Here is a 21,310-nt window from a genome sequence, read left to right as displayed (position 1 = left end):
CTAACCCCAAGACGTCTTAGATTGTTGTAGAACGGGTTTGATGTTTTGTGACAACAATGCAAAACACCAAACACCCTCATTGCTAAGATTTTTATCAGATCATGACAATGTTTTGATGATTAGAATGGATTTCATTATACAGGTGCACTGGAATATTTGGAGATAGTAGGGCCTAAGACAGCAGTACGCTAGTCTAGACGCTGCAAAACATTATTTTTGACCCTCTCTCACCCTCAAGTCTCCAATGTCAAGCGTTTCAAACCCAAGAGCTGAGCCCAGAAATGAGCCCTCTCAGTCAGCTGGTGTTGGACCTAACCTACCAAGCTGACACCAGCACTGCTTCAAAAGAATGAATCAACATTTTAAAAATCATGAACCAATCAAAGGATTATATTTACAACATTGGAAAAAAAGAAAGCAGAGTAAATTGCTATCTGGGCATAATCAGAGAATACTTAATTGGCTGATTATCTCTACTCTGTCAGAAATACGAAGCAGAGACACAGATCCTTACCATGTTCAGGCTCAGTGATTTTTATTTTTTATTTTATTTCACCTTTATTTATCCAGGTAAGCTAGTTGAGAACAAGTTCTCATTTGCAACTGCAACCTGGCCAAGATAAAGCATAGCAGTTCGACACATCCAACAACACAGAGTTACACATGGAATTACTCACACACAGAGTTATACATGGAATGAACAAAACATACAGTCAATAATACAGTAGAAAAAAAAGAAAACAAAGTCTATATACAGTGAGTGCAAATAAGGTCAAATAAGGCAATAAATAGGTCATGGTGGCGAAGTAATTACGATATGGCAATTAAACACTGGAATGGTAGATGTGCAAGTAGAGATAATGTGGTGCAAAAGGAGCAAAATAAATAAATACAGGGGATGAGGTAGATAGATGGGCTGTATACAGATGGGCTATGAACAGGTGCAGTGATCTGTGAGCTGCTCTGACAGCTGGTTCTTAAAGCTAGTGAGGGAGATGGGAATCTCCAGCTTCAGTGATTTTTGTGGTCCTTCTGTAGCTCAGTTGGTAGAGCATGGCGCTTGTAACGCCAGGGTAGTGGGTTCGATTCCCGGGACCACCCATACGTAGAATGTATGCACACATGACTGTAAGTCGCTTTGGATAAAAGCGTCAGCTAAATGGCATATATTATATTATTATATTATTATTTTTGCAGTTCGTTCCAGTCAGTGGCAGCAGAGAACTGGAAGGAAAGGCGACCAAACGAGGAATTGGCTTTGGGGGTGACCATTGAGATATACCTGCTGAAGCGTGTGCTACGAGTGGGTGCTGCTATGGTGACCAGCGAGCTGAGATAGGGCGGGGCTTTACCTAGCAGAGACTTGTAGATAACCTGTAGCCAGTGGGTTTGGCGACGAGTATGAAGCGAGAGCCAGCCAACGAGAGCGTACAGGTCGCAGTGGTGGGTAGTATATGGGGCTTTGGTGACAAAACGGATGGCACTGTGATAGACTACATCCAGTTTGCTGAGTAGAATATTGGAGGCAATTTTATAGATGACATCGCCGAAGTCAAGGATCGGTAGGATGGTCAGTTTTACGAGGGTATGTTTGGCAGCATGAGTGAAGGAAGCTTTGTTGCTTAATGTGAGTCTGGATGGAGAGTTTACAGTCCAGCCAGACAACTAAGTATTTGTAGTTATCCACGTATTCTAAGTCAGAGCCGTCTAGAGTAGTGATGTTGGATGGGCGGGCAGGTGCGGGCAATGATCGGTTGAAGAGCATGCATTTAGTTTTATTTGCGTTTAAGAGCAGTTGGAGGCCACGGAAGGAGGATTGTATGGCATTGAAGCTCGTCTGGAGGTTAGTTAACACAGTGTCCAAAGAAGGGCCAGAAGTATACAGAATGGTGTCATCTGCGCAGAGGTTAATTAGAGAACCACAAGCAGCAAGAGAGACATCATTGATCTATACAGAGAAAAGAGACGGCCTGAGAATTGAAACCTGTGGCACCCCTTTAGAAACTGCCAGAGGTCCGGACAACATGCCCTTCGATTTGACACACTGAACTCTATCAGAGAAGTAGTTGGTAAACCAGGCGAGGATATCATTTGAGAAACCATGGCTGTCGAGTCTGCCAATAAGAATGTGGTGATTGACAGAGTCGAAAGCCTTGGCCAGGTCGATGAATACAGCTGCACTGTAATGTCTCTTATCATTGGCGGTTATGATGTCGTTTAGGACCTTGAGCGTGGCTCAGGTGCACCCATGACCAGCTCTGAAACCAGATTGCATAGCGGAGAAGGTACGGTGCGATTCAAAATGGTCGGTGATCTGTTTGTTAACTTGGCTTTCGAAGACCTTAGAAAGACAGGGTAGGATAGATATAGGTCTGTAGCAGTTTGTGTCTAGAGTGTCACACCCTTTAAAGAGGGGGATGACCGCGGCAGCTTTCCAATCTTTGGGAATCTCAGATGATACGCAAGAGAATTTGAACAGTCTAGTAATAGGGGTTGCAACAATTTCAGCAGATAATTTTAGATGAGGGAGGATTGGGCAAGTTGCTGTGGGGGGTTCCGGGCAGTTGACCGGGGTAGGGGTAGCCAGGTGGAAAGCAAGGCAAGTCGTAGAAAAATTCTCAATTATCGTGGATTTATCGGTGGTGACAGTGTTTCCTAGCCTTAGTGCTGTGGGTAGTTGGAAGGAGGTGATCTTACTCTCCATGGACTTTACAGTGTCCCAGAACTTTTTGGAGTTTGTACTACAGCATGGGTGTCAAACTCTGGCCCGTGGGCCAAATTTGGCCCGCGGGGTAATTATATTTGGCCCGCGAGACAATACCAAATTACTACTAGAGCTGGCCCGCCGGTATTATACAGCGCATTCACCACTAATACTACGAATCCCATAATGCTCTGCTGTTTTCGCGCGCCAATCAGGACAGGACCCAGAAACGCTCTCTCCTCTATGACAGTAGTCATAGCAACATAGACGCTACAGCTGTCAGCGAGCTAACCCTTCCCAAAAATGGCAAAAAGAAAGGCAGAAAACAGGAGCTTTCTGGACAAGTGGGAGGCAGAATATCTGTTGACATATGTAAAAGACAAACCTGTTTGTCTTGTTTGTGGAGTCAACGTGGCTGTAAGTAAGGAGTACAACATTAGACGACACTATGAAACGAAACACCATGACAAATACAAGGACCTGGACATGACTCAAAGGAGCCAGAAAGTAGAGGAGATGAAAAGAAGTTTGGTTTCACAACAGAATATGTTTAAAAAAGCCACATCACAAAGCGAGGCTGCTGTAAAGGCTAGTTATATAGTGGCAGCAGAGATCGCAAAATCAGCCCAGCCCTTTAATGAGGGAGAGTTCATGAAAAAGTGCATGATGAAGGTTTGTGACCTCGTATGCCCAGAGAAAAAACAAGCATTTTCAAACGTGAGCCTGAGCAGGAACACAGTAGCTGATCGCACATGTGATCTTGCCACCAATCTGTATGACCAGCTGATGGAAAAGGGAAAAGATTTTGTTGCGTTCTCCCTCGCTGTGGATGAGAGCTGCGACGCATCTGATACTGCTCAGCTGTCAGTCTTCATCCGTGGAGTGGACTCAAATCTGTGTGTTACGGAGGAGCTATTAGGATTCAAATCAATGCATGACACAACCACAGGAAAGGAAATCTTTGAGGAGGTTTCCAAATGTGTAACTGAAATAAAGCTGCCGTGGGATAAACTCGTTGGATTAACGACAGATGGTGCGCCAGCAATGTGCGGTAAAAAGAGTGGACTGGTGGGCATGGTTCGGGAGAAGATGCGGGAAGAGAACTGTGCAGGTGAGCTAACTGTTTACCACTGCATCATACATCAGGAAGCACTGTGTGCCAAAGCCCTAAAGATGGAACATGTTATGACCACAGTAACACAGGTAGTTAACTTTATAAGAGCCAAAGGTCTAAATCACCGCCAGTTTAAATCTTTTCTGGAGGAGTGTGGTTCGGATTACGCAGACGTGCCGTATCACACAGAGGTGAGATGGCTAAGCAGAGGAAAAGTACTGAACAAATGTTTTGAGCTGCGTGAGGAAATATGTAAATTCCTGGAAACCAAAGGGAAGGATACAGCAGAGCTTCGGGAGCAAAAGTTCCTGTGTGAGCTGGCCTTTCTCTGTGACATCTCGAGCCATCTCGATGCGCTGAACCTGCAGCTTCAGGGGCGGGGGCGCATCATCACAGACATGTACGCTGCAGTGAGGGCCTTCAAAACTAAACTGTGCCTGTGGGAGAATCAGATGCTGCAAGGAAACCTTTGCCATTTTCCCTGCTGCCAATCCATAAAAGCGCAGATCTCTACCGCCGTGTTCCCATGCGCACAGTTTGCTGAAAAACTCAGTGTTCTCGCCGCTGAGTTTAGCCGGCGATTTGCCGACTTCGATGCCCAGAAATGCAAGTTTGAACTGCTTAGTAATCCCTTCGCAGTTGATGTGGAAAATGCACCAACCAACATCCAAATGGAGATGATTGAACTCCTGTGCAACGACACGCTGAAGTCAAAGTATGATGCTGTGGGCGCCGCACAGTTTCCATGGTTCATCCCTGACACAATGCCTCAGCTCCGCACCCAAGCTGCTCAGATGCTCTCCATGTTCGGCAGCACTTATCTATGCGAGCAACTTTTCTCCTCGATGAAGATGACCAAAACAACTCACAGGAGACGTCTGACTGATGAACATCTTCGCTCGATACTGAGGATTTCTTCAGCTCAGAGCTTGAGCCCAGACATTGATGAACTAGCATCCAAGAAGAGATGCCAGGTATCTGGCTTGGGCACATCAGATTAGACCAGTGTGCAATAATTAACGTTTTCTTTATGCACTTTTTCTTGCTACAAGGCATGGGCTTGAATGGTTGATTGATTTATTATCATTTTATTTGTAAAATTATTAGCCAGTGGAAAAAGTTTATTTTGGTATTTAAATCAGAAGGCTGCAAATAGTAAAGAGGCATACAATTTTTATTTAAATTTTATTTATTTAATAAATGAATGCCATTGATGTGTTTTTTCATTTGAAATTCGATTTTGCATGTCTCCACTATTAAATTATATATTGTATGGTAATAAGCGATGCTTGTTCCATATTCAATTTTAAAGCAAAACTTGTTTGGGTCCATATTAAAAGGTTAATTTGTTCAATGTTGGCCCGTGACTTTGTTCAGGTTTTACATTTTGGCCCACTGGGTATTTGAGTTTGACACCCCTGTACTACAGGATGCAAATTTCTGTTTGAAAAAGCCAGCCTTAGCTTTCCTAACTGCCTGTGTATATTTGTTCCTATCTTCCCTGAAAAGTTGCATATCACGGGGGCTATTCGATGCTAATGCAGTACCCCACAGGATGTTTTTGTGCTGGTCAAGGGCAGACAGGTCTGGAGTGAACAACAATCTATTTTGATTTTTGAATGGGGCATGCTTATTTAAGATGGTGAGGAAGGCACTTTTAAAGAATAACCAGGCATCCTCTACTGACGGGATGAGGTCAATGTCATTCCAGGATACCCCGGCCAGGTTGATTCAGCAAGCTTGGACTTGCTGAATCTGTCCACAATGGTCAGAATGACCGTGTTCCCAACAGAAGGGGACAATCCCGTGACAAAATCCAGGGCCAGATGCGACCAAGGTCGCCGAGGAATAGGTAGGGGGTGAAGAAGCCCAGAGCTGGGCCAATTGGTACTTTTATTCAGAGCACAAACAGGACATGCGGCAACAAACCTCTGGGTATCTTCTCCCATGGCAGGCCACCAAAATCGTCTGCGCAGTAGCGCCATAGTCCGAGCAACGCCAGGGTGACAAGCTATCTTGCTGGCGTGGGACCACTGAAGAACAGCAGAACGGACTGACTCAGGCACGAACAACCGACCGGGTGGACCGTTACCGGGGCCGGGCTGCGTGCAAAGGGCCGCCATCACATCCTCCTCAATCTTCCATGTAACGGCTCCCACGACAAGGTTCTGGGGAAGAATCGTCTCAGTCTTGGCCCCACTCTCATCCGTCTTGGAGAACATCCGGGACAAGGCGTCCGCTTTGCCGTTCTTCGACCCAGGTCGGAACGTCAGGGAAAAATTGAAGCGTCCAAAAAGCAAAGCCCACCTGGCCTGACGGGAGTTGAGACGTTTAGCCGATTGCACGTAAGCCAGATTCTTGTGGTCAGTCCAGACCACAAACGGTTGCTCCGCTCCCTCCAACCAGTGACGCCACTCCTCCAAGGCAAGCTTCACAGCGAGAAGCTCCCGGTTACCCACATCGTAGTTTCTCTCAGCTGGTGAAAGACGACAAGAGTAGAAGGCGCAGGGATGGAGTTTACCGTCAGTGGAGCTACGCTGGGACAGGATGGCGCCCATCCCCACATCAGACGCGTCCACCTCAACAACAAACTGACGGGAAGTGTCAGGTTGAGAAAGAATCGGCGCGTTGGTGAATCGGCTCTTCAAGTTCAGAAATGCTCGGTCTGCCTCAGGAGTCCAACAGAAAATTCTGGTGCAAGACGTCAGAGCAGTTAAAGGGGCGGCCACCAGGCTGTAATCACGGATAAACCTCCGATAGAAGTTCGCAAATCCCAGGAATCTCTGGAGCTGCAATCTCGTACCGGGCCGGGCCCAATCCCGAACCGCCCGAACCTTCTCTTGGTCCATCTTGATCTCACCCCTGGAGATGATGTACCCGAGGAAGGATGTAGTGTGGGCGTGAAAATCACACTTCTCTGCCTTCACAAACAGACAGTTCTGCAATAACCGCTGCAGGACCTGCTTAACATGCTGGATGTGGCTGGAAAGCTCCTTGGAGAAAATCAGGATGTCATCCAGGTAAACGAACACAAACAGACCGATCATATCCCTCAGCACGTCATTCACCAAACCTTGGAACACTGCTGGAGCGTTGGAAAGTCCAAACGGCATCACCTGGTACTCGAAATGTCCCATAGGTGTATTGAATCCAGTCAACCACTCGTCCCCCTCTTTGATCCGAACCAGATGATACGCATTGCGTAGATCAAGCTTCGTAAACACAGTAGCACCCTGTAAAGAATCGAAAGCGGAGCTCATCAAGGCCAAGTGGTACTTGTTCTTGACCGTAATATCATTCAACCCCCGATAATCAATACACGGCCGAAGAGAGCCATCCTTCTTACTCACAAAAAAAATCCAGCTCCCAGGGGTGATGACGAGGGACGAATGAGACCTGCAGCAAGAGACTCCTTTATGTATGTCTCCAGGGCTTCCCGCTCAGGTCGAGAAATACTGTATAACCGTCCCTTGGGAAAGGCAGCTCCAGGGAACAGCTTAATTGTACAATCATAAGGTCGGTGGGGAGGAAGTGACTGAGCTTTCTGCTTACTGAACACCTCACCCAACTTGTGATATGTTTCAGGAACCAGGGACAAATCAGGAGGATCAGACTCACTGACCCAACTGGGGACAGCATGAGAACAGGCAGTCCTGAGGCAGGTGGCATGGCACTCAATGCTCCAACTAGTTACCTTACCAGTCACCCAATCGAACAAAGGATTGTGTTCTCTTAGCCAGGGGTATCCAAGAACCAGAGGAACATGGGGGGAAGGCAAAATGAAAAAAGAAATAACCTCTGAATGATTCTCCGACAACAACATCTTAACCGGTTCAGTCCTCATAGTGATCTGTGCCAGACTAATGCCGTTCAGAGTGGTTGCTTCAATGGCTTCCGGTAATTGCTCCTTGGAAAGCCCCAGCTGTTCCACTAAGTCGGCATCAATGAAGCGTCATCGGCACCTGAATCGATGAAAGCGTTAATCGCTAAACTCTGATTCTTATTTATGAGGGTAGCAGGAAAACGAGGTCTGACAGGGCTCTTGAGAGGTTGAAACTGGCTCGCTAACAAACCTCCCAAACTTAACGAGCCGAGCAGTTTAACGGGGGCTGAGGACAACCGGAGATGTAATGTCCCGAGCTACCACAGTAGAGGCAGCTGTTGGTCTCACGTCTACGTTGGCGCTCGTCCTTAGTTAACCCGTGCCGCCCCACTTGCATAGGTTCAGGATCTGGCGGCAGGACTCCTCCACTAATCCCGTGTGAGGAAAAATGATCAACCCGTTCTGGTCCACTTCCTGACCCGAATGGTAACCGAGTCTCAGATTGATTAGATGGACCCCACTGCTTCTCCCTCCTTCTCTCTCGGACTCTATTATCTACCCGAATAGCTAAGGTGACCAAACTATCTAGGTCACTAGGCTCTGGATAGGAGATCAGCTCGTCCTTGAGTTGCTCCGACAACCCCTGGTAAAAAAACGCTTGTAGTGATTCCTCATTCCAACCACTCTCCACAGCCAATGTCCTGAATTCTATCACAAAGTCTGCCACACTGCGAGCTCCTTGGCGAAGAGAGAACAAACGTTTAGCTGCGTCCTTACCTGGGACTGGATGGTCAAAAAGCTTTCTCATATCTGCCGTGAAACCCTGGTATGACGTCATGCATGTGTCCCATCGTTCCCAAACAGCTGAAGCCCATTCCAGAGCTCTACCACGCAGCAGCTCAATAACAAAAGCTATCCTAGCCTTATCTGTGGAAATGAACGGCATCCTCCCAGATCTCCCTCGTACTTCTCCGGTGTCGGAACCTTGGGCTCACGGAAGGAACCCGCTCCCGAATCGGCAGGTGATATGGGTGAAACAGGTGGTGGATGATCCGCCGGCAACCTGAGCTGATCCTGGATACTCGTTAATCTATCCAATAAGTTCCGGATTGAACCCGCTATCTCGTGTAGAGCCGTGTTGTGTTGTCCCAACATCTTCTCCTGCTGGGTAATTGTATGGCAAACGGAGTCCAGGTCCGCTGGGTTCATCACTGGCCGGATCGTTCTGTCAGGGTTTACCAGAATTGGACCCAGAAGCAGACCAGGACAAGGTGAGTATAAAGATGGTGAGTATTTATTAATCAATGAGAACGTGGAGATAGATAGTTTCGGGTGGAGGAGCGGGCAGCGGAGGAGGGTTGATGGGAGTGGATAGGCTGATCCAATGGATAACAACACACTGGCGACGAGCAGACAGGGATGGGGTAGTAGCCTAAACCTATCACTGTTACATTGAACTGGTGAATGGAATATGAATGACAGTCATCCAATATGCTGTAATAGAAATAAGGCCAAGCTTATAAACATCACCGACCGCCACTGTTTCATTCATCTGCTGGATCTTGAATTGAGCTTCACAATTAAGTTTTTAACATTTTCCTTTTAAAACAACCAGGACTACAAGTACAACATAAAAATTGCAATTGCAGTTGCATTTGTGAGTTGTATTGTGAATGTCAATAAAAAAAATTAGGTCCGCCTTAACAGACAAAAATGAATTTAAAAGAATTCTGTAAGTACAGCAATTGTTTGCTCAGTGGGAAATGAATATCCAACTCATCAGTGACAAGTGTGTGGAGTTTGGAGATTGTGACAGCAACTATGTGATCTTATTACAGTATTATAGACCCTATTACCGGGGATTTCCTTTGATCTTCTATGTAGAAGAATCCACTTACAGTATTTTAGACACTATGACCTGGGATTTACTATCGTCCTCTATGTAGAAGAATCCCTTACAGTATTTTAGACACTATGACCTGGGATTTACTATCGTCCTCTATGTAGAAGAATCCCTTACAGTATTTTAGACACTATGACCTGGGATTTACTATCGTCCTCTATGTAGAAGAATCCCTTACAGTATTTTAGACACTATGACCTGGGATTTACTATCGTCCTCTATGTAGAAGAATCCCTTACAGTATTTTAGACACTATGTCCTGGGATTTCCTATGATCTTCTATGTAGAAGAACCCCTTAGCTTCAGACGACTCTTGTGTAGCTTACATGTGTGTGTTTGTGAGTGTCTCAGCTTTTCATATTGTGGTCATAATGGTCTGTAGCTCAAACTGTTCGGACATTACAGATGCTTTTTTGTGAGGACTGTTTACAGGATCTGCCCTTGTCACACACAAGTATATTTAAGCAATAAGGCATGAGGGAGTGAGGTATATTTAAGCAATAAGGCCTGAGAGAGTGAGGTATATTTAAGCAATAAGGCCTGAGAGAGTGAGCTATATTTAAGCAATGAGGCCTGAGAGAGTGAGGTACATGGCCCAAATACCATGGCTAAGGGCTGTTCTAATTTACGACGCCACGCAGAGTCCCTGTATACAACCCTTAGCCGTTGTATATAGGCCAAATATAACAAACCCATGAGGTGCCTTATTGCTATCATAAACCCGGATTCATTCTTCCAATTATTCCTCTCTTCTCTTTGGTGTGAACAGGAACGATTCACGCTACTAAATCAAACAATTGGAAAACGAGACGGACTTGTGTTGCTCTAACTAAGCGTTCCCTTAGTGGTAGAGTGCTTACCCACTGGATGTTGTGTGCTGAAGTTTGTACTTGTTCTTACACATTTTATAATCACAAACCATTAGTTATTATTCAATTTGCTGGTGCAAGAAAACGACAAAGACGATGATGACTAAGCCGGATTTGGGGTTGAGATCATGATCCCAGTCATGTGCTTATAGCATTTATCTTCAAGAGGTCACTCAATCAAATGTATTTAAAAAAAGCCCTTTTTACATCAGCTTTCATAGATAACCAGCAGGATCAGATAAAAACAATGATGGCTATAGAAGACAAACACTTCAACGCTTCAAGACTCAATATCAATTTACATTTCATAGTCAAGAATTCTTGGTGGAGTAGATCACATTTGGATACAGGACGGCTGAGGAACAAGTCGTTCAACAACTTGTACAGGGGTCTGTGATCTATTGTTGAGCTCCCTCATTAACATTTCCATCTGTTCTTTCTGTCCCACAGCCTGCTTCTTGTTGTAACCGGCCGAGACCGGGAGGTCTGTGGGGCAACGCACAATTAGCGTCGTCCGGGTTAGGGAGGGTTTAACAGGTAGGGATATCCTTGTCTCATCGCACACCAGCGATTCCTGTGGCGGGCCGGGCGCAGTACACGCTAACCAAGGTAGCCAGGTGCACAGTGTTTCCTCCGACACATGGCTGGCTTCTGGGTTGGATGGCGCTGTGTTAAGAAGCAGTGAGGCAAACCCAACGTTGTGTATCGGAGGACGCATGACTTTCAACCTTCGTACATTTACATTTACATTTAAGTCATTTAGCAGACGCTCTTATCCAGAGCGACTTACAAATTGGTGCATACACCTTATGACAACCAGTGGAACAGCCACTTGCATCTAAATCTTGTTGGGGGGGAGAAGGATTACCTACCCTTACTTACCCTATCCTAGGTATTCCTTGAAGAGGTAGGGTTTCAGGTGTCTCCGGAAGGTGGTGATTGACTCCGCTGTCCTGGCGTCGTGAGGGAGTTTGTTCCACCATTGGGGGCCAGAGCAGCGAACAGTTTTGACTGGGCTGAGCGGGAACTGTACTTCCTCAGTGGTAGGGAGGCGAGCAGGCCAGAGGTGGATGAACGCAGTGCCCTTGTTTGGGTGTAGGGCCTGATCAGAGCCTGGAGGTACTGAGGTGCCGTTCCCCTCACAGCTCCGTGGCGAGCACCATGGTCTTGTAGCGGATGCGAGCTTCAACTGGAAGCCAGTGGAGAGAGCGGAGGAGCGGGGTACGGGAGTTGTAGCAATGAGCCCGTACGGGAGTTGTAGCAATGAGACAAGGTAGTAGCTACTAAAACACCATGAAATTGGGGAGAGAAAGGGGTAAAATAAAATAAAAAAATAGCAGATAATAGCAAAATGTTTATTTGTAAAATATGTCACAATTTATATGTTCTAGTCAATCACCAATAATACTTTTAACTCCATAATACTTAAAGTTGTATTTTTGGGTGGGGACTGGCATTAGGGCGGAGCCATTGGTCTTGTTTTCATCTTCCAAACATTAGTCTAACACAGTTGATTTCTATTTTCTAATTGAAAAAAAAACATTGAGGTGTGGCTTACCTTGGATTTGTTTCTCATTTTCAGTCAGTTGTTTGTCAGCTTGCTGGATGAAGTTGGACTCTGCACTCTTGTCCTTCAGGAACTGCTCCAGAACCTCCTCAGCCTGTAGAAAAACAGGCCTTATAGGAGGCTAGCATTGATTTTGATTGAATGTTGAATTGTTCATTACTGACTAATGATGGATGTTTTTGTATTCTCTAATACAATACGTTGTTGATGTTGTTTGGTTTCCAGTTATTACCCTGACTCCTTTGTTGGGCTCGGCGCGGTACTGTGCCACTATGTTGTCACGGTGATTGCAGTAAAGCTCATAGCCTCCTGGTGTGGTGTACGTCCCCTCCTTCATCCCCTGATCCATCAGAGCAGACAGCTTTTCCAGAAGGGCCTTGCACTTCTTCTCTGAGGCATCCTTGTTCTGTTTGAAAAGGTCGGCGGTGTGGTTGCTAATGGCCTCCTGAAAGATTCATTGGGAATGTTCAGAATCAGGTGTGTAAAATAAGATAAACAATCAGGCAATTATATAAAGACAGTTCTAGAAAAGGTTAATTACAGCATGCTAACATTGGTGAAGACAGTATAAACCACATGAGAAACACAGCAGCTGTAAGTCAACCTCGATACAATAACACGTTGTAGATCAGAATGATCTCTAAGAAGCAACATTTTATAGTATACAAGGTTGACCTTCAGCTGATACTAGTTTCAGACATGTGAACCCTGGTATGAGCTGATACTAGCTTCAGACATGTGATCCCTGGTATGAGCTGATACTAGCTTCAGACATGTGAACCCTGGTATGAGCTGATACTAGCTTCAGACATGTGAACCCTGGTATGAGCTGATACTAGCTTCAGACATGTGAACCCTGGTATGAGCTGATACTAGCTTCAGACATGTGAACCCCGGTATGACCTGATACTAGCTTCAGACATGTGAACCCCGGTATGACCTGATACTAGCTTCAGACATGTGAACCCTGGTATGACCTGATACTAGCTTCAGACATGTGAACCCTGGTATGACCTGATACTAGCTTCAGACATGTGAACCCTGGTATGAGCTGATACTAGCTTCAGACATGTGAACCCTGGTATGAGCTGATACTAGCTTCAGACATGTGAACCCTGGTATGAGCTGATACTAGCTTCAGACATGTGAACCCCGGCCAATAGTGATTAAGAGTTACATATTGGCTCCATATCTATATTAGGCTTTTATTCAACATTGTGTTCTTTTAATCCAAGGTTAAAAATCTAATCTGAGCAATGATTTTAACAGTAGTGTTTTTTTGTCTCTAGAAGTTAATTGATTGAGGAACTGCACTGCTTGGTCATATAACACCTGGTGTCCTTGGGTCTTACTGGTGTTACTGTTACAGGTGACTATCATTTTGTTGCATAAGCCAAAGCAATCATTTTTCAGTTGAATGGCCTTGACAATGTTAGAAATGCATTGTGTGAACCAGGCACAGATCTAGAATGATGATCCATTACCACGAGAGCTTTCAAGAATTCCCCATTTTCATCTTTGAAGGATCGCTTCAAGAACGCCTTTGTGGCCTGGGTCTCTGATCGAAGGTGGTTCTCTGACAGCTGATTGATGTCCACTGGGAATAAGGCCTTCACATCCTCCATTCCCTTCTGGTACACCACCAGGCCCTCATCCACAGCAGCCTGGTTCTCAATTTTAGCCATGGCCAACACAGCATTCTCCAGACAGGGCACATTGCCTTTGGCTATGGTCTCCACATAGGTGTTCACCAAGTGCCCCAACACTGCAATCAGACAGATGGGAGGAAAAATATGAATGTATGTATTTAGTGGTACAATAAAATGTAGAATTAATATGTATCCATTTTCCCATACTGTACTGTATGTGACTCACTCTCTCCAGTCAATGTGTGTCCCCTTATAACAGTCTTCACACGGCTCTCCTGGAAAATAAAGCAGCAGAAAGTATCTGCGACCTCTCTGAAGCGTTCAGAAAGCTCAGCCTCGTCCATGGAGTCCAGTCGTTGCATGTTGTCAGGAGTTGTAGGGGAGGGGAACACAAAACACTTGCGTGAGGGGAAGAAGTTCCGGATGCACTCTCGCGGGAGGTTGTAGTCATTGATCTTTTTACTAGTACCTGAAAGATAACATCGGCATTATTAGATTTTATAGTACATGCAGATCTTGGGTGTTTCCCAATAATATCTCCTTTCTCCTCCATCCTATCAGAGCTCTTGCAGCATGAACTGACATGTTGTCAACCCAATCAAAGGATCAGAGAATGCATCTAGGACTGAAAGCATAAGTTACAGCCTGCTAGCACTACCGTGTGTAAAGTGTGGTGATTAATTGACTAGTATAACAGATTTTAACAAATTAATTTCTTTAAAAATGAAGGGGAAGTGATAGAGTGTATATTTTGTTGCATTTTTTCCCACTTTCACTTAGCTCGTGAATGCAGCTAGCTTGTTTAGCTTACTCAAACAACGGGTTAAAACAGAGAGGGATGCTATGTTCCCTAGCTGAATATGTATTGCCAACACTGCAACTCTTCAAAGGTAATCTTTTGGTTTCAGTAATTTATTGTCACTGGGTTCCGCCGGTTTAACTGCTAACTGCTTGCTGACTGTTAACTGTAACGTTACTGCATGAATGTAGCGGGTTTAGTAACACCTTACTTCTATTAGCTATGTTGACTATGACGTTAGCTAATATGGCGATAATGATGTAGACTGTGTGTAGTAGTTAGCGGTTATGATATGAAGGTTTGACTTTGATTTTTGTTTAGGCCTGGTCACAGACAGCTGATGTGTTGTGCACTGAAGTCTACAAGCAAAGGGAAAAGGTGAGAGGAGGAGAGCGTGAAGAGGTGAGAAAGAATTATATATATATATATATAAATATATATAATATATAATAAATATAAATATAATAATTCTCCCTCATCTTAAACGTCATCGACCGACGCTATTTCATTCATCTGCTTGCTCTTATATTTAGCCTCACATAACATAAGCATTACATTTACATTACTAGGCATTACTTTTACTGGAAGTGTTTTCCCATGCTCTTTTCAGGACAACCAGGGATACAAGGAGAACAGAACAATTTGACATAAATATTTGCATTCGTGAGTTTAATTTCAAATGTTAAAAAATAAATAAAATACGGTCCGCCTTAACAGAAACCTGATAAAATATGAATTCATAAAAATGCTGTCCAGAAGTCCAGAAATTGTTTTCTCAGTGGGAAATAAAAAAAAAACCTTACAGTATTATAGACATCGAAAAAAGATCCAACACTTCCCACACTGCCCCTACTCGGATGGTATCGCGCCGTCCCAACCTTCGCTCTCTCTCCCCCGCTACTCTCTCCTCTTCCATCCTATCATCTCTTCCCTCTGCTCAAACCTTCTCCAACCTATCTCCTGATTCTGCCTCCTCAACCCTCCTCTCCTCCCTTTCTGCATCCTTTGACTCTCTATGTCCCCTATCCTCCAGGCCGGCTCGGTCCTCCCCTCCCACTCCGTGGCTCGATGACTCATTGCGAGCTCACAGAACAGGGCTCCGGGCAGTCGAGCGGAAATGGAGGAAAACTCGCCTCCCTGCGGACCTGGCATCCTTTCACTCCCTCCTCTCTACATTTTCCTCCTCTGTCTCTGCTGCTAAAGCCACTTTCTACCACTCTAAATTCCAAGCATCTGCCTCTAACCCTAGGAAGCTCTTGCCACCTTCTCCTCCCTCCTGAATCCTCCCCCCCCCTCCTCCCTCTCTGCAGATGACTTCGTCAACCATTTTGAAAAGAAGGTCGACGACATCCGATCCTCGTTTGCTAAGTCAAACGACACCGCTGGTTCTGCTCACACTGCCCTACCCTGTGCTCTGACCTCTTTCTCCCCTCTTTCTCCAGATGAAATCTCGCGTCTTGTGACGGCCGGCCGACCAACAACCTGCCCGCTTGACCCTATCCCCTCCTCTCTTCTCCAGACCATTTCCGGAGACCTTCTCCCTTACCTCACCTCGCTCATCAACTCATCCCTGACCGCTGGCTACGTCCCTTCCGTCTTCAAGAGAGCGAGAGTTGCACCCCTTGTGAAAAAACCTACACTCGATCCCTCCGATGTCATCAACTACAGACCAGTATCCCTTCTTTCTTTTCTCTCCAAAACTCTTGAACGTGTCGTCCTTGGCCAGCTCTCCCGCTATCTCTCTCAGAATGACCTTCTTGATCCAAATCAGTCAGGTTTCAAGACTAGTCATTCAACTGAGACTGCTCTTCTCTGTATCAAGGAGGCGCTCCGCACTGCTAAAGCTAACTCTCTCTCCTCTGCTCTCATTCTTCTAGACCTATCGGCTGCCTTCGATACTGTGAACCATCAGATCCTCCTCTCCACCCTCTCCGAGTTGGGCATCTCCGGCGCGGCCCACGCTTGGATTGCGTCCTACCTGACAGGTCGCTCCTACCAGGTGGCGTGGCGAGAATCTGTCTCCTCACCACGCGCTCTCACCACTGGTGTCCCCCAGGGCTCTGTTCTAGGCCCTCTCCTATTCTCCCTATACACCAAGTCACTTGGCTCTGTCATAACCTCACATGGTCTCTCCTATCATTGCTATGCAGACGACACACAATTAATCTTCTCCTTTCCCCCTTCTGATGACCAGGTGGCGAATCGCATCTCTGCATGTCTGACAGACATATCAGTGTGGATGACGGATCACCACCTCAAGCTGAACCTCGGCAAGACGGAGCTGCTCTTCCTCCCGGGGAAGGACTGCCCGTTCCATGATCTCGCCATCACGGTTGACAACTCCATTGTGTCCTCCTCCCAGAGCGCTAAGAACCTTGGCGTGATCCTGGACAACACCCTGTCGTTCTCAACTAACATCAAGGCGGTGGCCCGTTCCTGTAGGTTCATGCTCTACAACATCCGCAGAGTACGACCCTGCCTCACACAGGAAGCGGCGCAGGTCCTAATCCAGGCACTTGTCATCTCCCGTCTGGATTACTGCAACTCGCTGTTGGCTGGGCTCCCTGCCTGTGCCATTAAACCCCTACAACTCATCCAGAACGCCGCAGCCCGTCTGGTGTTCAACCTTCCCAAGTTCTCTCACGTCACCCCGCTCCTCCGCTCTCTCCACTGGCTTCCAGTTGAAGCTCGCATCCGCTACAAGACCATGGTGCTTGCCTACGGAGCTGTGAGGGGAACGGCACCTCAGTACCTCCAGGCTCTGATCAGGCCCTACACCCAAACAAGGGCACTGCGTTCATCCACCTCTGGCCTGCTCGCCTCCCTACCACTGAGGAAGTACAGTTCCCGCTCAGCCCAGTCAAAACTGTTCACTGCTCTGGCCCCCCAATGGTGGAACAAACTCCCCCAAGACGCCAGGACAGCGGAGTCAATCACCACCTTCCGGAGACACCTGAAACCCCACCTCTTTAAGGAATACCTAGGATAGGATAAAGTAATCCTTCTCACCCCCCTTAAAAGATTTAGATGCACTATTGTAAAGTGACTGTTCCACTGGATGTCATAAGGTGAATGCACCAATTTGTAAGTCGCTCTGGATAAGAGCGTCTGCTAAATGACTTAAATGTAAATGTAAATGTAAGAATTTGAAGATAATTTCCATGAATACCTGTGGGTTTGGAAATCAGAAGAGTCAGGTTAAAGTCAGGCTTGATACTCACATATCGTAGTTTTCGCTGAGAGTCAAGGATCCTCTGCAAACCAATTTGTCAATGATGGCAAAAGCAGTAAGCAGCAGGCTATTTAATAAAGGCTGCAGACACTGAAAGTGAAAGTGACCTCCTGTCTTATGAACTCTTTCATCATCTAAGTTCTACAATAATTCATCACAACAGGAACTGCTGTGGAAACCACCCCAGATTCAAAGTGCCTGGGGGAATTTGGGGGACATTTTGCGGTGATAATGATTTGTGGAAGGGGGATGCAGACAATTTTTTTTGCCCGTGCTACAGACGGCTATATCGGGTCACTAATCCAGAACTATTAAAAGACACAGTGCACTATTTTTGAGGAAAAAAAAGTTAATTTCTCAAAATATATGAGTTAATTATGAATATATGTTTTTTATCCTGATTTCTCAGGGATGCTGCAGCACGCTCTGCAACCTTACTTCCTTATTGCAATGGTCCTAATGTACTATGCGTTTTGACAAAAGGGTTTATCAAGAAAAAAGTCCTAAAAGACTCATTTAAGACAGAAAGGAGATGGAGGACTAAACAACAAAAAATGCAGAGATTAATTTCTTATTTGCTGAGTTTTAATCCATTGTTAGTTTCAAGAGAGGTGAATAGTCTGTAGTGCTAGTAAGACTAGAGTATAGGAAGTAGGAAAAAATACCTTCAGTGCTTATATCCATTACAGCTATTTAGTTGCTGCAGATACTGAAAGTGAAAGTGAAAGTGTCTGATGAACTCTTTCATGACCTAAGTACTACAAGAACCCATCAATACAGGAACTGCTGTGGGAAACTACCCCAGATTCTAAGTGCCTTATATTCATGGGGGGGATTTTGTGGTGATGATGTTTCGTGGAAGGGGGATGCAGACGTTTGCTTTTGCCCTAATTCAGAGCTAGTGAAAGGCACAGTGCTACAGACAGCTATATCGTCCACTAATTCAGAGCTAGTGAAAGGCACAGTGCTACAGACAGCTATATCGATCCACTAATTCAGAGCTAGCGAAAGGCACAGTGCTACAGACAGCTATATCGATCCACTAATTCAGAGCTAGCGAAAGGCACAGTGCTACAGACAGCTATATCGATCCACTAATTCAGAGCTAGTGAAAGGCACAGTGCTACAGACAGCTATATCGATCCACTAATTCAGAGCTAGCGAAAGGCACAGTGCTACAGACAGCTATATCGATCCACTAATTCAGAGCTAGCGAAAGGCACAGTGCTACAGACAGCTATATCGATCCACTAATTCAGAGCTAGCGAAAGGCACAGTGCTACAGACAGCTATATCGATCCACTAATTCAGAGCTAGCGAAAGGCACAGTGCACTATTTTTCAGAGGAAAAAAAATATTTTTTTTCACCAATTCTGATTCTTCAGGGGGTACTGCAACACCCTCAGCAATCTTAATTCCTTGTTGCAATGGTCCTAAGGTACGAGAGTATAGATCAACAGTAGGGGAAAAGGACCTTCTGCGGTTATATCCATGGGGCGCAAAAGTTCATTAAATATTGTCCAGCTGTAGGACGGATGGGGGACGGTCTGGTTGAATAAAGAGAAAAGAATCCATTAAAAATCCATAAACAAATCATATTTCTTGTGTAATTTACATCGGTTTTCTCTTTCATTATTTTTATCTATCTGGCATGAGTGTTTGAGCCTAGATTTTAGGGCCTAATTTTACCCACACCAAATAGCCAACACCCAAATGCTTTTGTGAATGGTTGATATGAGTTAATCCTCATTAATTAATTAAATAATATTTCATATTTGAGTGTTACTTATTAAATGCCACAAATAAACCATAACACTCTCTTTCTTGTGCCAAGAGACTACATTAATGTATATTTTATTCCAACCCAGCATTACCACGATATTAAAATATTTAAAGGACGACTGTTTTAATAAAGACAGACACTAAACAAACTATACAAAATAACAAAACGAATGTGAGGCTATAATATACTGAGTGCAACCACAGGCAACTAGACATAGACAATAACCCACGAAATACCCAAAGAAGATGGCTGCCTAAATATGGTTCCCAATTGGAGACAATGATAAACAGCTGCCTCTAATTGAGAACCAATCTAGGCAACCCTAGACATACACAAACACCTAGATGGTAAACAACCCCATAAACATACAAAACCCCTAGACAGTACAAAAAAACACATACATCACCCATGTCACACCCTGACCTAACCAAAATAATAAAGAAAACAAAGAATACTAAGGTCAGGGCATGACATCTAAGATTTGTACCTTGTCAGCTCGGGGGTTTGAACTCGCAACCTTCCGGTTACTAGTCCAACGCTCTAACCACTAGGCTACGCTGCCGCCCGCCTATCTAAGCTGTTGTAAGAGGAAATGAATCTGTTCAATGTGTTTTACATCCCTAATGGTTACTCCTCAGACGCTGATACAGAGAAGCATGATAAGGACTTTGGTGTTTATGATGATCATAATAGTGCTTTTGGAAAGTATACAGACCCCTTGACCTTTTCCACATTTGGTCACGTTATAGCCTTCATCTATAATTGATTAAATGAACAAAGCAAAATGACAAAAGCAAAAACTGTTTTTAGACTTTTGCTCATTTTATAATAATAATAAAAAGCTCACATCACATTTACATAAGTATTTAGACCCATTACTCAGTACTTTGTTGAAGAACCTTTTGGCAGTGATTACAGCATTGAGTCTTCTTGGGTATGAGGCTACAAGCTTGGCACACCTGTATTTGGGGAGTTTCTCCCATTTCTTCTCTGCAGATCCTCTCAAGCTCTGTCAGGTTGGATGGTGAGCGTTGCTGCACAGCTATTTTCAGGTCTCTCCAGAGATGTTAGATCGGGTTCAAGTCCGGACTCTGTCTGGGCCGCTCATTCAGAGACTTGTCCCGAAGCCACTCTAGGCTGTGTGCTTAGGGTCATTGTCCTGTTGGAGGGTGAATCTTTGCCCCAGCCTGAGGTCCTGAGCGCTCCGGATCAGGTTTTCATCAACGATCTCTCTGTACTTTGCAGAGATAGGATTTTTTATTTATCTAATACATTTTAGAATAAGGCTGTAACAAAATGTGGAAAAAGTCAAGGGGTCTGAATACTTTCTGAAGGCACTATACATTTTCTTAAAACAGTGTGAATCTAAATATTGCCATTCCTCTGGGAAGACGTGTCCAGTATTGTTATCATTTTGTTGTACAGTAAATTGTTTAAAACTATTCCACAATCATTTTGATGGTATTGTTTTGTCTGTCAGATGATTTGATGGAATCTTTGTTTAGTATTTTCTTGAGAAACGGGTTTGGATGCCTCCATTCTGTTATGCAAGGATGAATGTGACTTCAATATGGACGTGCTGTATGTGAATGTGACAATGCACATTGCAATAAACTTTTACTTAACAAATTGTGTGTCTGGATTTTCCTACACTACTAGGCACTATAATGGATTGATGGACGCTATAATAAACTAACTCTGAAGTAAATTAACTCTTCTGACTTCTTGCTCCAAATTTACTACTTAATCTATGCTGTCTCATATACAAATGTGTCACACAATGAAAGTAACCTTGTACGCTGGTGAGATGACATGGCCTCTATAGGTAATGTAGGAAAAGCCTGTATTAGTCTGGGGAACCCAGAAT

At 44.9% G+C, this 21,310-nt stretch overlaps 1 protein-coding gene across 3 annotated transcripts in view; it reads right to left on the bottom strand.

Moving 5' to 3' along the window:
• LOC118374008 (guanylate-binding protein 1-like) overlaps positions 1 to 21,310 on the bottom strand; it is a 145,539-nt gene that overhangs the window by 98,688 nt on the left and 25,541 nt on the right. The window contains exons 6-9 of one of the 3 annotated variants that reach the window (XM_052523053.1): positions 13,856 to 14,098; positions 13,465 to 13,745; positions 12,213 to 12,425; positions 11,972 to 12,074 (exon numbers count right to left, since the gene is read on the bottom strand). In XM_052523053.1, the coding sequence (XP_052379013.1) occupies positions 11,972 to 12,074; positions 12,213 to 12,425; positions 13,465 to 13,745; positions 13,856 to 14,098 (840 nt within the window). The remainder of the gene's footprint in view (positions 1 to 11,971; positions 12,075 to 12,212; positions 12,426 to 13,464; positions 13,746 to 13,855; positions 14,099 to 21,310) is intronic. The other 2 variants (XM_052523052.1, XM_052523051.1) reach the window with 2 other exon arrangements.

The sequence above is a fragment of the Oncorhynchus keta genome, chromosome 7 (genome assembly GCF_023373465.1).
Source record: "Oncorhynchus keta strain PuntledgeMale-10-30-2019 chromosome 7, Oket_V2, whole genome shotgun sequence".
Taxonomy (NCBI): Eukaryota; Metazoa; Chordata; class Actinopteri; order Salmoniformes; family Salmonidae; genus Oncorhynchus; species Oncorhynchus keta.
This window is presented reverse-complemented; position numbering and strand designations above follow the sequence as displayed.